At 40.1% G+C, this 17,348-nt stretch overlaps 1 protein-coding gene across 6 annotated transcripts in view; it reads right to left on the bottom strand.

The window, feature by feature from the left end:
• SNX29 (sorting nexin 29) overlaps positions 1 to 17,348 on the bottom strand; it is a 123,909-nt gene that overhangs the window by 94,493 nt on the left and 12,068 nt on the right. For all 6 annotated transcript variants that reach the window (XM_080354148.1, XM_080354144.1, XM_080354146.1 and 3 more), the window contains exons 5-11: positions 16,487 to 16,667; positions 12,858 to 12,928; positions 11,766 to 12,014; positions 9,417 to 9,786; positions 8,625 to 8,743; positions 5,382 to 5,460; positions 4,793 to 4,875 (exon numbers count right to left, since the gene is read on the bottom strand). In XM_080354148.1, coding sequence (XP_080210274.1) covers positions 4,793 to 4,875; positions 5,382 to 5,460; positions 8,625 to 8,743; positions 9,417 to 9,786; positions 11,766 to 12,014; positions 12,858 to 12,928; positions 16,487 to 16,667 — 1,152 coding nt within the window. The remainder of the gene's footprint in view (positions 1 to 4,792; positions 4,876 to 5,381; positions 5,461 to 8,624; positions 8,744 to 9,416; positions 9,787 to 11,765; positions 12,015 to 12,857; positions 12,929 to 16,486; positions 16,668 to 17,348) is intronic.

Genomic DNA, 17,348 nt, shown 5'->3' with positions numbered 1-17,348 from the left:
TCACTAGTGGAATTAAACAATAAGTTACCACGAAAAGTATCAGAAGCCAATTTAATCTTTTGATTCACGTAACTGAATGGAACTAGGACGCCATCCTATTTAATTCAGGCGTAACATCCACAACTTTCAAAAAATGTAATTTCTTGCTCTCGCTTATGCTTCTCGAAAAATTGGAGCAGCACATCAGAACAGTCAGCGAAGACACACACAGTAAACGCAGCGTCAGGCCCTGCGGCACGCTGGCTTCACCGCGCTCTTCCAGCAGACTGCTGCCTCACTCACGGGCGCGTTGGAAGGGGGAAGAAATGATTAAAAATAATCAGGGTTGTAGCAGCAACCATAAATTGGGCATTTTCTGACTTCTGGATTTCACAACCTCAGTCTTTCTCCCCTCTTCTTGTCGTTTTTCCTTTTTTATTTTTTCCTCCACTTTTTCCTTTTCCTTTCCCTTTTCCTTTCCTTTCCCTTTTCCTTTCCTTTCCCTTTTCCTTTCCTTTCCCTTTCCCTTTCCTTTCCCTTTCCCTTTCCTTTCCCTTTTCCTTTCCTTTCCCTTTTCCTTTCCTTTCCCTTTTCCTTTCCTTTCCCTTTTCCTTTCCTTTCCCTTTTCCTTTCCCTTTCCTTTCCCTTTTCCTTTCCTTTTCTTTTCCTTTCCCTTTTCTTTTCCTTTCCCTTTTCTTTTCCTTTCCCTTTTCCTTTCCTTTCCCTTTTCCTTTCCTTTCCCTTTTCCTTTCCTTTCCCTTTTCTTTTCCTTTCCCTTTTCTTTTCCTTTCCTTTCCCTTTCCTTTCCCTTTTCTTTTCCTTTCCCTTTTCTTTTCCTTTCCCTTTTCTTTTCCTTTCCCTTTTCCTTTCCTTTCTCTTTTCTTTTCCTTTCCTTTCCCTTTCCTTTCCCTTTTCCTTTCCTTTCCCTTTTCTTTTCCTTTCCCTTTTCCTTTCCTTTCCCTTTTCCTTTCCCTTTTCTTTTCCTTTCCCTTTTCTTTTCCTTTCCCTTTTCTTTTCTATAAAACAGTGGGTAGATGGCCCAATATACCCACTTCAGAAAACACTCTAATATCAGAGTTTATGTGCTACCTCTGAACTGCTTTGTGCTTGATGTGTCGTTTGCATTCTGTAAAGTAACATGAACTGAAAGAGACACACTACTGTTACTAATGATCAGCCTTCAACACCAACATAGCTAAAATTCAAGTGATAATCAGCGTTTCATAAAGATATAATAAGATAATTAGTGAAGTCTTTCAAATTATGTAATCTTAAGAGATATTTTTCCAACAACTTCCTAAAAAAAGGATTTCCATGTGGAAACACCTGGCTTGGAATTATTGGTTTGTTTCTCAATAAATAAGATAACATAAAACTCAAGGAATGAATTTTCATATTAAACCTCACTTTTTAAAACACCAAAAAAAAAATCTTTTATTGTGGAAATTAATCTGTAGTGCCTAATTACTAAAAAGCAAATACTTCTTGTAAATATTATCCTATCATATCACTATTAATAGGGCAATTTTTAGCAGGAAATAAATGAGGCAATGTAGTGTTGGCCTTCTAGTGTACAGAACGTCCAAAAAAGAGATCTGGAAGATGAACTGCAGCTTTTTTTGTCAGCGATAAAACGTACGCAGGCTCTTTCCACAGCTGAGCTGCCAGGGAAGCCACGGAACCCCCTATCAGAGGCATTTAGAGGAGAAAGTACAAAAATACCCACCTTATTTATTCACATAGACAGGATACAAATATATACAGGTTTGATTATTCAGTCAAGTTCTTCAGTCCTCATAAAAACTGGGGGGTTTCTCCAGAATATATGAAAAAGTCTGGAGTAATGTACAGTGCTATAACCTTCGCTTACCTCTGTGGTCAAGCCAGCTTTAAAAACTGAGGAAAATTATAGTGGAAAAACTAAGTTCCCAATTATTTACTAAAAAAGTACCTTACTAAAAGGTCCACTGTAAGAAGGACGTAAATAGCATCCTTGTAAAGAAGGACACAAGTAGCGTCCTTCTAAAGGGAAAGGTTTGGAACGTCCTTTTTTCCCACTGCCAAACCAGAATGAGGAGAGCTGTGCAGGACAAGCTTTCTGGTGTAAAACAAGGCTGGAGAGATTATCTCCCGTTAACAATAACTGGAGCGGGCATAAAGTTGTCTGCCATTCAAATATGACAAAATAAATACCATTTTTTTTAAACTGGACATGTCAGAATAGGCGCATAAGTATAAAACTTCTGACAAACTTAATTCTTTATAAAATTGGTTATAAGACATAATAATCTGTAAAATAGTGCAAAATTTCAAATGATGTCTAATATACACAGTGAAACTCTGACTCCATGGACTAGGATTTCTCTTGAGTGGTATTGGTATTTTTGGAGGTGCATCTGCTGCTAAGTTAACCTAAGCCTTACCAAAGCATGGGACATGAATTCAGGAAAATTATTCAAAATGGGAGAAATTCTGAATCACAGCTTCTTATAATTTTCCAGTCTGCCTATCAAAAGAACCAAGAAAAGGTTGGTATTATACTAGTAAACTGGAAAGGAAGCAAGAAGAGAATAGATTAAAAAACCAATCATTTCAGGCTTTGTGTTTTGAAGTAAGAAGCACAAAACCCCAGTCACTGGAGACCTTGCAGCTTTTCTCACTGCACTATTGCATTCCATTTTTCTTGCCCGATGTGTTAGAATTAGTTGCTATGCAACCAAGCTGTAAGCCTCACCATTTAATAATTCTTCTGCTAATTGCAATACAGAAAAAGAGGTTTAGTTTCTGGCTTTGTCATAGCCCGGAATTCTTCCTGTATGGAGAATCTATGGCCAACAACAACAAACTGGAAAGAAGCATTTTCCTACAAAGGTATTAACTTACATTATAGTCAGCTGAATTTTACTTACAATGATAATTAGATTATTTACTAAGTGTTCTACTGGCTTTAGAGATTTGTTTTGACATAGTTCCCCCCTTCCTTCAACTAAAACCTTCTCTGAAAGAGGAAACCAATGACAGCATATATGCTTCTCTTGATCCTATGGTTCATTTCATTTACAAATTGAGCACCAGGAACTGAAAAATCTCAAGATTTCCTTTCTATTTTATAGCTGTCTTAACTACACATAGGGACTAACAGAGCAACTGATGGAGACCAATTGCGGCCCCTGCTGGTACCTAATACCTCTACAAAACAATAAAATCAATAGGGTGCGCTAAAATCACAGTTTGCCATTAAAATCCTATCACTGAAAAATAGAATAAAAAATGTAAGAATGAAAAGATACTGTAGTAGTAACATGAGCGGAGAATACCCAGTGAGCAAAGTACCACAGTAACTGCAACAGTAACTCCACCTACACCTTCACTTTTAAGTCTCAAACTAGTTTCCTGCTACAATAAAGGAGCGGCTGAGGGACCTGGGGGGTTCAGCTGGAGAACAGGAGCTGAGGGGAGACCTTCTGATCTCTGAACTGCCTGAAAGCAGGCTGGAACAGGGAGGGGGTTGGTCTCTTCTCCCAAGTAAAAAGTGACAGGACAAGAGGAAACGGCCTCAAGTTGTCCAGGGGAGGCTGAGGTTGGATATTAGGAAAAAATTCTTCCCAGAAAGGGTTTTTGAGCATTGGAAGAGTGGTGGAGTCGCCATCCCTGGAGGGGTTTACAAGGCGTTTGGACGAGGTTCTCAGGGACACGGGTCAGTGCCAGAGCTGGGTTATGGCTGGACTCGGTGATCCTGAGGGTCTCTTCCAACTGAAACGATTCTATGATTTTATGATTCTGAGAAAGAGTTTTCCAGCAGGCCCATGTCACAGCCTGGAACAGCACCCGGTACAAATGTGTGGTCTGCTTCCTTCAGCATACGGTGACACAGATATCATTTGAACGTGACATCAGAACATGAGATTACAGTATCTTTAGGGTTCATTCATTTTGATGATTTCATAAATCAATTTCAGAAAATAATCTTGGCTTCTTTGCTTCTAACTTCCCAAATGTCATGATTTATAATTTGTGCATATTTGAATTTATAAAAAGAAACAAACACACACCCCAGAGCTTTAGGAAGAATCTATATCCAAAAACTGTCTGTACGGTGAGGAAAAAAAGCCATACTGGCTTACATGTTTAGAGAGCTAGTCAGCTTAACAACTAAGTCTCTATTCTACAAGTTTATGTGAAGAAAAAATATTAAAGATGGGGTAAACAAACTGCCTGTACTTCTACTGATCTCCTTCTACAGCAAAGGCTGTTTTTTCCTGTCCAGCTCAACTCTTAACACTGCTGAAAATACAACTATACTCCACCTTAACTAAAATTTTTGCTTATGAAAGCAAATATTTGTGCTTGGAGCAGATTTCCATATCAAAACACAGACTGAGCATACACAGAAAGAGTTCCAAGTTTGTTTGGTTGTTGGTGTTTTGATTTTTTCCAACTAGGCATTAATGAAAGAAGGCAAAACAAGTAAGATTGCATTAGAATCAACCATTTCCAGTGTTTTCAGGGCTTGCAGAGATTTAAAGATTTTAATCAAATTAAATCACTATTGTTCATTTAACTACTCAAGCCACATTTAGTATACGGAGGACAAAGAGAAGCTAATACCATTCCAGCTGCAACCAACCAGAACCTGGGATCTGCCAAGTCAAAAATCGTTTTAGAGCAGTCATTGCTAATGTGGCCAACATGTCAAAAATGAAGTGCTGTATGCCCCTCTAAACAGATCTTACTGAAATAAAAACAGAAATGAAGAGTTATAGAACTTTCAGAGTTAATGCCATCAATCTAGATACATCAAGGAAGTACTTACTAACTGTCATGGATTCTGGCACAGTAGCTGAAGGCAACACGTTGCTTAAAGTATTCACTGGAGCCGGAGGGCTGACGTCCACTCTAGTCATCAAAGTACAATACCATCAATAACGCAAACAAAATCCTGAATTCAAAACTTAAGAAAAAAGCATGCTAGAAACTAAAATTGTCACCATATTCACTCACATTCAATCAGCTTATGTTTAATTATCCTTTAATATATTTGTTGTGAGCCTGATTTGAGAATACAGACAAAAAGATCCAAATCAACAGGCCATGGGGAATGCAGTAAACAAGAACATTAAAACCCACATAAAGCCTATTTTCAAAACCAGGAGGCTAAGTCTGCCTGTCATTCCACATGAATACACGACTTCTTCAAGAAAATTAGGAAAAAGTTCAACATACGAAACGATGTAAAAAGGGAAACATAGACTTTCACATTTGTCTTTCCAAACATGTGCAAAAGTACTGTGATGAATAGTTTGTTTTCCAGTACGGAGCAGTGATCTATTACATAACAGCAATAAGTTGGCAGCCATACGGTGAAGACTTTTTTCTCCTAAGAAAACATATTTAACATGTACCTGTAAGGAAGATCAGATCTTCTTGGAACCAGTTCTACCGTGTGAACATTTTCATGCCCCTCTCCATTCTGTAAGTTATCTAAAGTAGAACACACAAGCATTACCTTTCTTCAGTTAGCAGTACTTACAAAATAAAAACAACATCAGAAGGAAGAGAATTACATCTTTAAGTAGAAACACTCATCTTTACTAAAGTGTTTAAACACTTTAAATTCTTTCACCAAGGTCGGCTTCTGCACATTCACCCCAAATGGCAGCAGGATTGTAGAGTCACTTATGAATACAGCCACCAGTTTAGAAAAAAATAAAAAATAATGTTGCACAATTCCTAAATTAGTCTTTGGATGTACATTTGCCACTGATAACAATGGTGCAAAGCTAGGAAGAGACTTCTTACTGAAGTTACTTTTGCCAGTCCCAGAATTTTAACCACCACATGGCATCTGGTAGTCATTACAAATCTGTTTGTGACTTGCAGGCAAAGAATCTGTGGTTAGTCCCCAGTACGTGAACCCTTGCAAACACCCTGGCCCTTCACGCACTCCCAACAGAGCCCCGGGGCTTTTCTCTGGCTCCTCATGCCTTTGTACTGAGCATCAGGAATCAGGCAGATAGATATAGATATATGTATATATATTTTTTTTAAAGCAAAGATAATATCCATCTGTCCACAGATCCATAACTGTCAGGATCAAAATACACTCGCCACTGGGCCTGTCATTAAGCTAGTTCAGGTGGAAAGAAACAAAAATCACATTTTATTGATGTTTTCTGCATTGCATTATGCAAGGGTTACAAAGTCACCGTAAAACAATCCCAAAATCATGGACTAAAATAGCACAGAATTTAAAAAGCTGGAGTTCTAGAAAAAATGTTAATGGGAATTACAGTTATTTCAGAATGACTATGGAGGAGAAAGCTCATTTTTCTAAGCTGTAGAGTTTACTGAAGCTCAGTTCCTAAAATGCATACTCCATTCCTGTTCCAAGCAACTGAATTTTGACTCGGGCTTTCTTATCACTAGGTACATGGAGATGTACGCCCTGACGCATCCCTGAAGCACTGCAACAAGCTCTATTAAGACATACAACCAAAATATTGGGTTAATCTATATATTTTACAAGAGCTCATTAAGCACGTTTTAACAAAAATGTTGGCATAATAATAATGAGCCGGGCAGGTCCCGGGCTGACCCGCAGCAGCTGCTGCCCCTGCCCACCCCGCACCGCGGAGCTCAAGCCGAGCCCAGCGCTGCACCCAGCAACTGCCACAACTCCCGTCCCACCGCCCGTCCAAACGGGAACTGGCGTCACAGCTTCCAGCCTGCTGCAGTGCACAAACACCCACACACCCAGAGTCCTCCTCTGACAGCTGCTGGATAACACTGAAGAGAACACTACGCCACAAACTACATCATGTCTTCTAAACCCATTTCTTCATAAACTGAAAAATGTAGGAGTACAAGAAAAAAAAATACTTCTTTTTTTAACCACTGGCATCTCTTAAGAGGTAAAGTACAGATATTAAAATACAGCAGAGGGCAGTACAGCATTATTTTACAATTCACATTTTTATTACACTTTTCACAGGCCTTCAATTAATGGTCCATTTATACTCTTGGCACATATAAGGTATATGCAAAAAATACAAAATATTTTACAACAAAACCATTATTTGAATGCCACTGAGAAGTTTTTAAGCGGTCACTGAAATGAGAATACAGTCCCAAAGTTTTACAAAAGCGATGTTTTATGAACTGCTAGCAAAATATTAACTTGGAGGGGTGGTGTGGGGGTGGCAGGTGGAAGTTTTTTGTTTTCAGTACCAATACAGATACTAGGAAAGCACTAGGTGTTCTTTTCCATACCTTTAACCATTTTCATTGCTTGCTTCAAGATCTTCTCCAAACGGTCCCCATCATTCTTGAAGTGCAGCACCCCAAAATACAAACCGCACTGCGGCTGAGCCAGCCCAGAGCCACCCGAGCAGATACTTACAGATGACACTTTCCTTTACACGTGTCTGTGCAAACTGTGCTTTACTGCCAAAGCACAGCCCTGCAAATTCACCGTCAGCTGGTGACCCACCACAGTGGGTCTCCTCCAGAAAACAACGTGAGGATATGGGCGGATTAAAAGTAAGACATGAGCTGGCAACTGGTGCTCGTGGGCCAGAAGGCAAATCTTATCCTGGGCTGCATAAACCAAAGCACGGCAAGTAGGCTGAGGGAGGTGATTCTCCCCTCTATTTTGCTTTCATGAGACCCCACCCTGAAGACTGCATCCGGCTCCGGGATCCACAGTACAAGAGAGACATAGCCCTGTTAGACCGGGTCCAGAGAGCCATAGAAATGCTCAGAGGCTGGAACAGCTCTGCTATGAAGAAAGACTGAGAGAGTTGGGGTGTTCAGCCTGAAGAAGGCTCCAGGAACTCATTGCGGCCTTTCAACGTATAAAGTGGGCTTATATGAAAGATGGAGAGACTTTTGACCACGGCCTGCAGTGATGGGACAAGGGGCAATCGTTTTAAACTGAAAGAGGGGAGATTCAGGCCGGACATGAGGAAGGAATTGTTGTCCCTGAAGGTGGTGAGAGCCTGGCCCAGGTTGGCCAGAGAGGTGGTGGATGAACCATCCCTGGAGACATCCCAGGCCAGGCTGGACGGGGCTCTGAGCACCCTGAGCTGGTGCAGATGTCCCTGTCATGGCAGGGGTTTGGACTAGATGACCTTTGAAGATCCCTTCAAACCCAAACCATTCTATGATTCCCATATCCTCCACTGCAGAAGTATTCCTTAGCCAATCATTCCTCATCCTGTATATAAATAGATAACAGCTTCTATTGAACTGCATCCAATATTTGATACTTTCTCCAATCTGTCAAGATTAATTTGAATTCAAACTCTCAAACACACTTGCAGCTCCCTCCAGCTTAGTGATATCTAGAAAATGAATAAGGGTACTTTCTATTCAACCATCCTAAACATTAATAAAATACCATACAAGATCACAGCTTAATCCCAACAAAAACTCTGGTTTATTTTGACATCAATAAATCATCCTCAACTAAATATCTACTCAAATCAAGAACTCTGATTCAGATCCAGAATAAACTTTAATTGAACCGCCCATCCCAGTTGTGCAACATCTCCTATGTCCTTACAATCCCATTATTTCTCACAATTGTCCCATGTTAGAACTTCTGTTATGAAGTTTGCTGGAATTTGCTACATTGAAATGCCTACCTGTTTGGGAGTAAGAGCCAACAGCACTGACAGGAAACAGAACATCCGAGTCATCATTCAGGACCTGCAGCGGAGTCCAACTGCATATCTGAGAATCGCATGAGCCTATTTCATGAGGCCTAGATTAAAAAAAAAGAATACAAATAAAACAACCTATTTCTACAGTCAATGCTTATCTTTCTTCCAGAGGTACCACAACCCTTCTTTTCAATCTGCCTGACACTTCTTGGTTCAGACACACACAAATTCATTAAATATCAGACCATTCCAAAGAAGACAAGGCAAACGCTGCTTGCCTCTTTTTCTCCAAAGGGATTTCTGTGTCAAAAATAAAGAGGGCATATTAGTATCTAAAATTATTTTTCTCTCAGTTGTGTCTTGTCTTGTTTAACTATCTACTCTGATGATAACAGGCTTACTCTGTGTAAAATATGGGCTTTTACTGTGAAGCCAAAATAGAGTTAATGTCATGCTAAGAACAAGGAAACTTCAAACAGGTGAGTGTTCTAGCCTGGCTATATCATGCAAGAATTTCAACAACTGAGAACTTCAAGGAGAACAAGCCTGAAATTTCAAAATGTGAGGTTTCAGTGGAACGTAGAGGCAAAATCCCGTCACTACAGTTGCCCAAATGGTTTAAACAATGGAAAAGGGGAAAAAAAAAGAGAGGAAAAAAATATAAAATGTATAGCTCAGTTAGTTCCATACATTTGCCAGTATTCCTGAAGGAAGGAGAGGGTGGGACGGGGGAAGCACGGAAAATTTACCACTGGCGCCTGCAACACTACTTACTTTTCAGAAGATTCAGTTTCACCTTCTGTGTCTTTATTTCCTAACACTTTTCCATACAGGTCATCCTCATCTGCATCTTCATCATCGATGCTCTTCACATCCAGTTTCTGGTATTCGTACTCTCCGTTCATGAACACTGAATTGCTCCTCCACGAATGGTCACTTTCATTCCCGTTCCAATTTCTTCCAATGGTGCTTTCGGATGAGGGCAACACAAAACCCGAAGCTCTGTCTACACTCTCCTCTGAACTTTCACCGGTAGTCAACGGCTTTGTGGCATCCCCCAAATTTTGCTCATCTTCCTCTTCATCAAATGAGATAATGTTTGTCACTCTCTTCTTCTTTTTTCGATCTTTTTTATATTTCAAATCTAATACCAACATAAAGGTTCACATAGTTTACAAAAGAGAAACAATGTAATACACTTGGTTTTTTTCTTAGAACTCATCTACTACATGAGTTTAGTAAAGAAAAAGAAAACACTTAGATCTACAAGGTATTTCATTATCTTTCCATACATGAGCTTATAAATCTTCAATTACCATCTTTACTTTCTATTCCTTACATAATTCAGATTTGAGAACATATTTTTGAGGTGCATTTGTAACAGTATTCAATTGGAACTGGAAAACAAAAATTCAACAAACTTATAAAACGAAATGTAAAAGAACGCCTTCCCGTCAGCTTCTCCTCCAGAATACAGGTAATGGATACTGCAGAGTATGTACACACAGCAGAAAAAACACTGAATGCTTCTGGGGAGAAAAAACTAAAATTAACCAACTCACAACACAAACTAAATTCACAGCTTGCAATCAAATAAAGTGAATTTTGTCTATATTCTGGAAATTGAGTAGCCAGCTCTCAGAAGAAACAATTTAGCTTGCTCACTCCCTCAGCTAATTAGGTCTTGGTCTAGAAATAAACCCTCTCTGATCACTTCACATCTATGCTGTAACAGCACTTATTTTTAAGTTATTACCTATTCCCACTGATTCCACTGTGCACATGAGGCTAAATGACCTCGCAAAGCTGAAGCACTCTAAGAAAGATCAGAGATTTACCCACCAAGACAACTCACACCGGGCCTAAACTGCTGTTGTTTCATTCAAGTCCAGCTGCTCTATACCCACAAAACACATTAACATACTTCTAAGAGTAAAAGGACAGTAAAACTCATTCCGGATGCAAATAGAATTCCAGCCAAGAACATAGACTTTAATGAAGACATCTGACTCGCTCTAACACTCGACATAGAATGGCATTTGAACAAACGCCATGTTTTAAGTGACACTTTATTTAAGTCGCACATGACACATCCTGTATACACATGTACTGGACACATACATTGTGCTGTTGAGTCATGTGCAGTATGTGCTCAATTCTGTTCTTTCATCTTGCAAGCCTATTCTATACTAACAAAGTTATCCCAAGTCAAGTATCACCTATTATTTTGATCTCATTTAAAATGCTAAACAACAAAAGCTTCACCGCAAGTTTGTTTTGAAAACTGTGTTTTGAGACAAAGTCTATTTTAAATGACAATAAAAAATAGATTTCATCTCAACTTCTATTCCCACCAGACAGCATTCACATGTTAAAACCAAAACTCAAACCTTGTTTCTTCATTGAAAAACACATAAGTCCTAGAATCTCCTGCAGTTTTGCACCTTTACAGAGCAAAACATTCCTTTACCTCAACTTCTGGAAATAAAGATGATAAGATATTCCTTTGCCATTTTGGGAACTGAAAATGTATAATGAAAATCCCATTTTGCTTGATCAATTTCAAATTACAAGAGATTAAAACTTTGGCTCTTTATTAGTAACTAACATCCTACAAACTAGTTGCACCACTAACACATTTAAAGGCAGAAAGAATGCATGAGTCAATTTTCCTTTGTGGTAATAACCCACTTCATTTAGGAATTCAGACTGCAAACACGGGCGCTGCCTGAAGATTACAAGCTAAGATTTTTATCTGATATATAACAACAGATATATGGCAGATACTGACTGATAAAGTGCCAAAAGAAAACTTACCAAAAATGAAAAATCAAGAAATTGAAATTTAGGTCACAAGCAAAGCACTCTGCCAATAAGACAGTTTAGCTTCCCTCTCACAGTGAAACCAGAAAGCTAAAATACACATTTATCATCCAGTATTCACACTAGTATTTCTAAAATCTCATAATCCTGTTTCACACTCAACTGGTTTGTATGTGTAGTGCACTTAGCTTTAAGGTTTTTGTTCCATAATAGTGCATTAAATTTAATTTAAAAGTTACTTAAACACACTTGAATATTTTCCGTCTTTCTGAACGACACTACCATCGCAAAAATGCTCACCAGCATTGACATTCTTTGAGAGAACAGGAAGAGGGTCAGTGTCTGGATCAGGTTTGATCAGAATGGAGACAGCAGACGACGCCGTTATCTCTCGAAGGAGGCTGCTGACACCCTGAGTGGACTCTTTCAATAATGAGGTGACGTTTTGTGTCGATTCCTTTAACAAATCAGACACGGTGGGTGTGCATTTGCTCTGCCCATTTAAATCTTTATTATCTATGTTGATTGCAAAAAGAATGGAGTTCAGACCTTCAGATAAAAGAGGAAAAAAAGAACAAAAAGCCACTATATACATCATACAAATGTTACAAACATAGAACCTAAGAATTAACAACGCTGTGATGCATAAAACATTTTTCCCAAAAAATTTCCCACAACTCTCCATGCATGAATTCTTATTCTTTCAGTTTTAGATTCTATTCGAGCTGATGCAATCAGTTCTGAACTTATCTTGAAGGCTGCTCAGCTGCACATTAAATGAGCAGTAAGCACTGTGAGCTCGTTTATTTTAACCTTTTATTTAAACCCATTTCAGTGCAACTTTAATACTTGTTGGTTCCTATATTCTATTAAGAAAAGCTCCTGTGAACCCTATCTTGTAGAACGAAGCATGTGACCATTCATTCACCTGGGAAAATGAGTGTAAAAGGTAATAATACATCACTTCTGTGGTCAAACTCCAGAAAAGTAAATTCTGTGCTATCATTCTTTACTCTTACTCTCCTCCCATGGATTTACCTATAATTTGGGTGTTACTATAAAAGCCTATCACTGCTTTCTTCTACTCAGGAATAAATCACTTTGTTTTCTCTAAATTGGCTGGATTTTTTAAAAATCTAGCCTGGACTGATGAACAGTTAGAAAATTCATGTGAAAGATTTTTCAACTGTAGGAAGACCAGATCCAGTGTTTTAACAGTTCACCAATTCATAGCATAAACTGGCACAACACCTTGACTGTTCACCCTGAACATGCGTCTGCCACATGTTCTCCACATTAGCAAAGAGTGTGTCAGAGAAGTTCCTCACGACCAGAAACATCTCAAAATGAACTTGTTTTCCCAGAACAGCACCATTTAAGAGAAAGTCTTACCAGCTGCCATCGTAGGGATCATACTAGAACGTTCTTCATCCATCATGAAAGACCAGTCTTCATAGAAGACACTATAATTTTGAAAGAGGAAAAAAAAAAAAAAAAGAATATGCAGTCCTATATTAACATATATTCACAGTATCACAGTATGTTTGGGATTGGAAGGGACCTCAAAAGACCATCTAGTCCAGTACCCCCATGGAGCAGGAACACCCAGGTGAGATCACACAGGAACATGTCCAGGCGGGTTTTGAATGTCTCCAGAGAAGGAGACTCCACAACCCCCTGGGCAGCCTGTTCCAGTGTCTGTCACCCTCACTGAGAAGACGTTTTTTCCTCAAATTTAAGTGGAACCTCTTGTGTTCCAGCTTGATCCCATTACCCCTCGTCCTATCATTGTTTGCCACCGAGAAGAGCCTGGCTCCATCCTCATGGCACTCACCCTTTATATATTTATAAACATTAATAAGGTCACCCCTTAGTCTCCTCTTCTCCAAACTAAAGAGACCCAGCTCCCTCAGCCTTTCCTCACACGGGAGATGCTCCACTCCCTTCAGCATCTTGGTGGCTGCGCTGGACCCTCTCCAGCAGTTCCCTGTCCTGCTGGAACTGAGGGGCCCAGAACTGAACACAATATTCCAGATGGGGTCTCACCAGGGCAGAGCAGAGGGGAAGGAGAACCTCTCTCCATCTACTAACCACCCCCCTTCTAACCCACCCCAGGTACCATTGGCTTCCCGGCCACAAGGGCCCAGTGCTGGCTCAGGGTCATCCTGTTGCCCACCAGGACCCCCAGGTCCCTTTCCCCTACACTGCTCTCTAATATGTAATTTCACAACCTATACTGGAACCTGGGGCTGTTCCTGCCCAGATGCAGGACTCTACACTTGCCCTTGTTAAATTTCATCAGGTTATTCCCTGCCCAACTCTCCATCCTGTCCAGGTCTCTGATGGCAGCACAGCTTCCAGTGTCAGCCACTCCTCCCAGCTTGGTGTCATCAGCAAACTTGCTGACAGTCACTCTGTTCCCTCATCTAAATCGTTAATGAATATATTGAACAATATTGGCCCCAGTACCGACCTCTGAGGCACTGCACTAGATACTGGCCTCCAACTAGACTCCGTACCATTGAATACCACTATATTCCACTTCTTAATGACATTAAAACTCTGAAAAATATGTATGAGTATAGCAATGGATCAAATTCTCTACCACAGTAACTCCCTGAAGCCCTGAAATATATAGAACTGCCTGAACAGTTATCAAATAAGTGCTAAATAGTACTTTATTTTCAGTCTTAGCTCTGCAATTTTTTAATGAGAAAAAAGCCACTAAGGGCAAGGAGGTTCATACTGCATTAGCAGTCACAATAGTTCACTACACTTATTGCCATACTGCATAGATGTTTTTAAATAGCTACAGTTGACTATAATTACCAAGCCATTTTATAAATTATGAGAATACACGAACACAACCAAAACGATCCAATTCACCTTGAGCAACTTGCTGTAGCACAGGATGTCCCAGCCCACAGCACGGGGGGCTGGACAAGCTTTAAGGTCCCTTCTGACTCCAACCATTCTATTATTCTATGAATCAGGGATCAGTTCAAATATCCCAAAACGCATCAGCTACCCTAGAGTCAACTAGGAATTTGGATGTGAGAAAATTCAGATAACATAGAAGCAGATAGCAAGAAAACCCTCAACCCGTATTTAACAAGCTTGATACATTCATTTAAAAGTTTCCAAAACAGACAAGAATTGGGGACATAAACTGAGTCTGTAAATCTCATCTGAATTGGGATAACACTTAAATCGTAAATATTCTGGAATAAACCTTTTTAGAAATAATATTTCATGTCCAATGCAGAGAGTGCTGATAACGCTAACACTGTGTAAGTATTGCTACAAGCACAGACTAACTAGTGACACAGAAATCCAAGTCACTAATTTCCTCACAATGGTTGTCAGGGTTTTTTTTTCCTTTGTTGTTTCATACGTCTTTATTTGATTTCAAGCTTTCTTGCAAGTGTCCTGGTTTTGTTAAAAACCAGACCGGTTCTCTTTCAGTGATGTTTCTCTCAGCTCAGCTCTTCTAGGTGCCTGTACTCCTCTGAGTTTCAGCTGCATATTTTTCCTAGGATGCTGCACTCGGTGCTGACAAGAGACCAACGGGATGCTGAAGAAGCTCCTGTTTAGATTTATTACTATGGTAGCCAAGAAAGACTGACAAGTTTTCCCCGTTCCGTTGTGAGAGGGGCGTGTTTGAGGAGGGGGGGATGAACAGGTGACTAGAACTGACCAACGGAAGTATTCCATCCCACCATCGTCATACCCCTATAGAAGAGGGTGATCGCGGGGTCTGTCTCTCTTCGCCCACGGCCGCATCCAGAGAGGCCCCTGTCTGTCTGTCTGTCTGTGACCCGCAGCCCCCAGGCCCTGCATCCTGCACCAGGTTCCGTTTGCTGTGCAGTCCCGCCCGTGACTGCCGGGGCCTGAGCTGCAGCTGCTGGAGCCGCCAGCCCCGCAGCCCCAGCTCTGCTGTGAGCGACGCCAGCGCCACAGCCAGCACTTAGATTGGGTCTGTAGAGTTTGTATATATTCTATATTTATTAGTAGCATTAGTAAAACCCTGTAAAACTCTCCAACTTTAAGTCTAAGTCTCTCTTCCTTTCCCCTTATCTTTCTTATCATCTTTCCGATCTAAAGGAAGGGGTGGCGGGAGGTAAAGGGGATAACAGGGAGCGTCTGCCACTGTTTATTGCAGCCTCGCCTTAAACCTTGACAGCAAGAAAGCTACAGAGGACTGGAACAGATTAAACATGAAAAGGGAGTAGTAACAAGCTCAGTTCTGGCAACAATCTTATCCAGCATATCCATTAATTGATGTAAATGGAAAGAATGCCTTTTTGCTGGATCCATTGGACTTGATCAAGCTCAACTGTTATTGATAAAAAAAGGAAAATACTCTGAAATTTCAAAAAGAAAAGGAGCTGCAGATGTATGAACAAAAAGGGAGGACTCAAGTATAAACTTAAGTGCATTTTGCACATCCAAAGCACCTTAGGGTTTCACCATGCACCGTAACTTATTGTCAGTAATTCTGTAACAAGAAGGTCCACAAACTGGAACATAACCACTTCCAAGGGACCTGCAGCTGCCTACTGCTTGGCTGCTGGAGCCTCTCCTCACAGGATGGGCATCTCCACAAGACAATTCGCACCGGTGACCAGGTGTGATCAAGTCTGCACTTGTGCACTACTGAATGGAACGAGAGGAGCACCCAAAGCACGGTGTCCAGGTCCCAGGGAAGAAAACTGGTGAATGAACAGGGAATGGAGTTCGGAAAGAGGATGGAAACGAAGCTGAGGATAGAAGCACATATCCTCACGTGCTAGAGTGACGCCAGTGTCAGCTCACAGGCTGATACAGGCACAAGCCACCACCTTTGGCTGCCAAAATTTCAAACCCACACAAAACAGAAGTATGAGGTTAAGTGGCTTCACTAGCACAGCAATTAATAAGGTGTAGTATTAAAGCTGTGGGTTTTGGTTGTTTGGGGTTTTTTTTAAATCTCAGTATTTCATTTGTCAATACACTTCCTGCATCACCAAGACATTGAGTACCTGAGTCGATTCTTATCTGCAAGCAGCATATGAATGTATCTTTCCAGGGAATGTTCATTTAATGCACAGCGCAACCAAGCTCGGCCTCTACCAATATCTGTAGTAATTGTCTTCAGAGAGTAGAAGCGCTGCAGTTCATGTTTGTTCAGAACTTCTTTCACATAGTACCAGAACGCTGGCTCTGGAATTTAAAAAATATATATATATATATTAAAAACACCCAAAAATGCTACGCTCTTATCAGAATGCATTTCCTTGCAACTTTATAAAACAAGCAGGTAATGTTATATAACTTTGAACAAAGGTAAATTATTTACCATCCCCTTATAATTCTCCAGTTAAACAGGTTATTTATTTCTGCAGAACTTGGGCTGTTTAAGCACTTAGAAAAGCCAAACACACACCGAAGGATTCTGTCTTACATTTTTCAATAGAAATGACATTTAAAAGAACACTTAAGTGAGTCCTTCATCCATAGAACAGGTTCACATGTTCAGCTGGGAATATATGACGTAAAAGAAAAAGGTTCTTTAGAACTCTGTCTTAGATGGTGAAATGTTGGCAGCTCCGTCCAAAGGAACAGGCAGCTCCACAATTTGCAGACATGCAAATGACAAATTCATGTTACTTTAACAAATGAAAGTGTTCCATTTAGAGGGCAGCAATACCTCTTTCCACTAAAATGCATTCCTTGCCCTGTCCCCAAACACAGACAAGAAGGTTTGCTTGCAGTTGCCTCAAAGTTCTCAAATGGAGCTAACAAAAATCTATATCAGTAATTGTAAGTATCCAAAAACGCATCTGTAAATGAATAATGCTATCCTACAGTTACAGCATCAAAGCATGTATATTAATCTAAAGC

The sequence above is a fragment of the Nesoenas mayeri genome (genome assembly GCF_963082525.1).
Source record: "Nesoenas mayeri genome assembly, chromosome: 15".
Taxonomy (NCBI): Eukaryota; Metazoa; Chordata; class Aves; order Columbiformes; family Columbidae; genus Nesoenas; species Nesoenas mayeri.
Note: the sequence above shows the minus strand (reverse complement) of the source record. Positions and strands in the feature narration are given on the sequence as shown.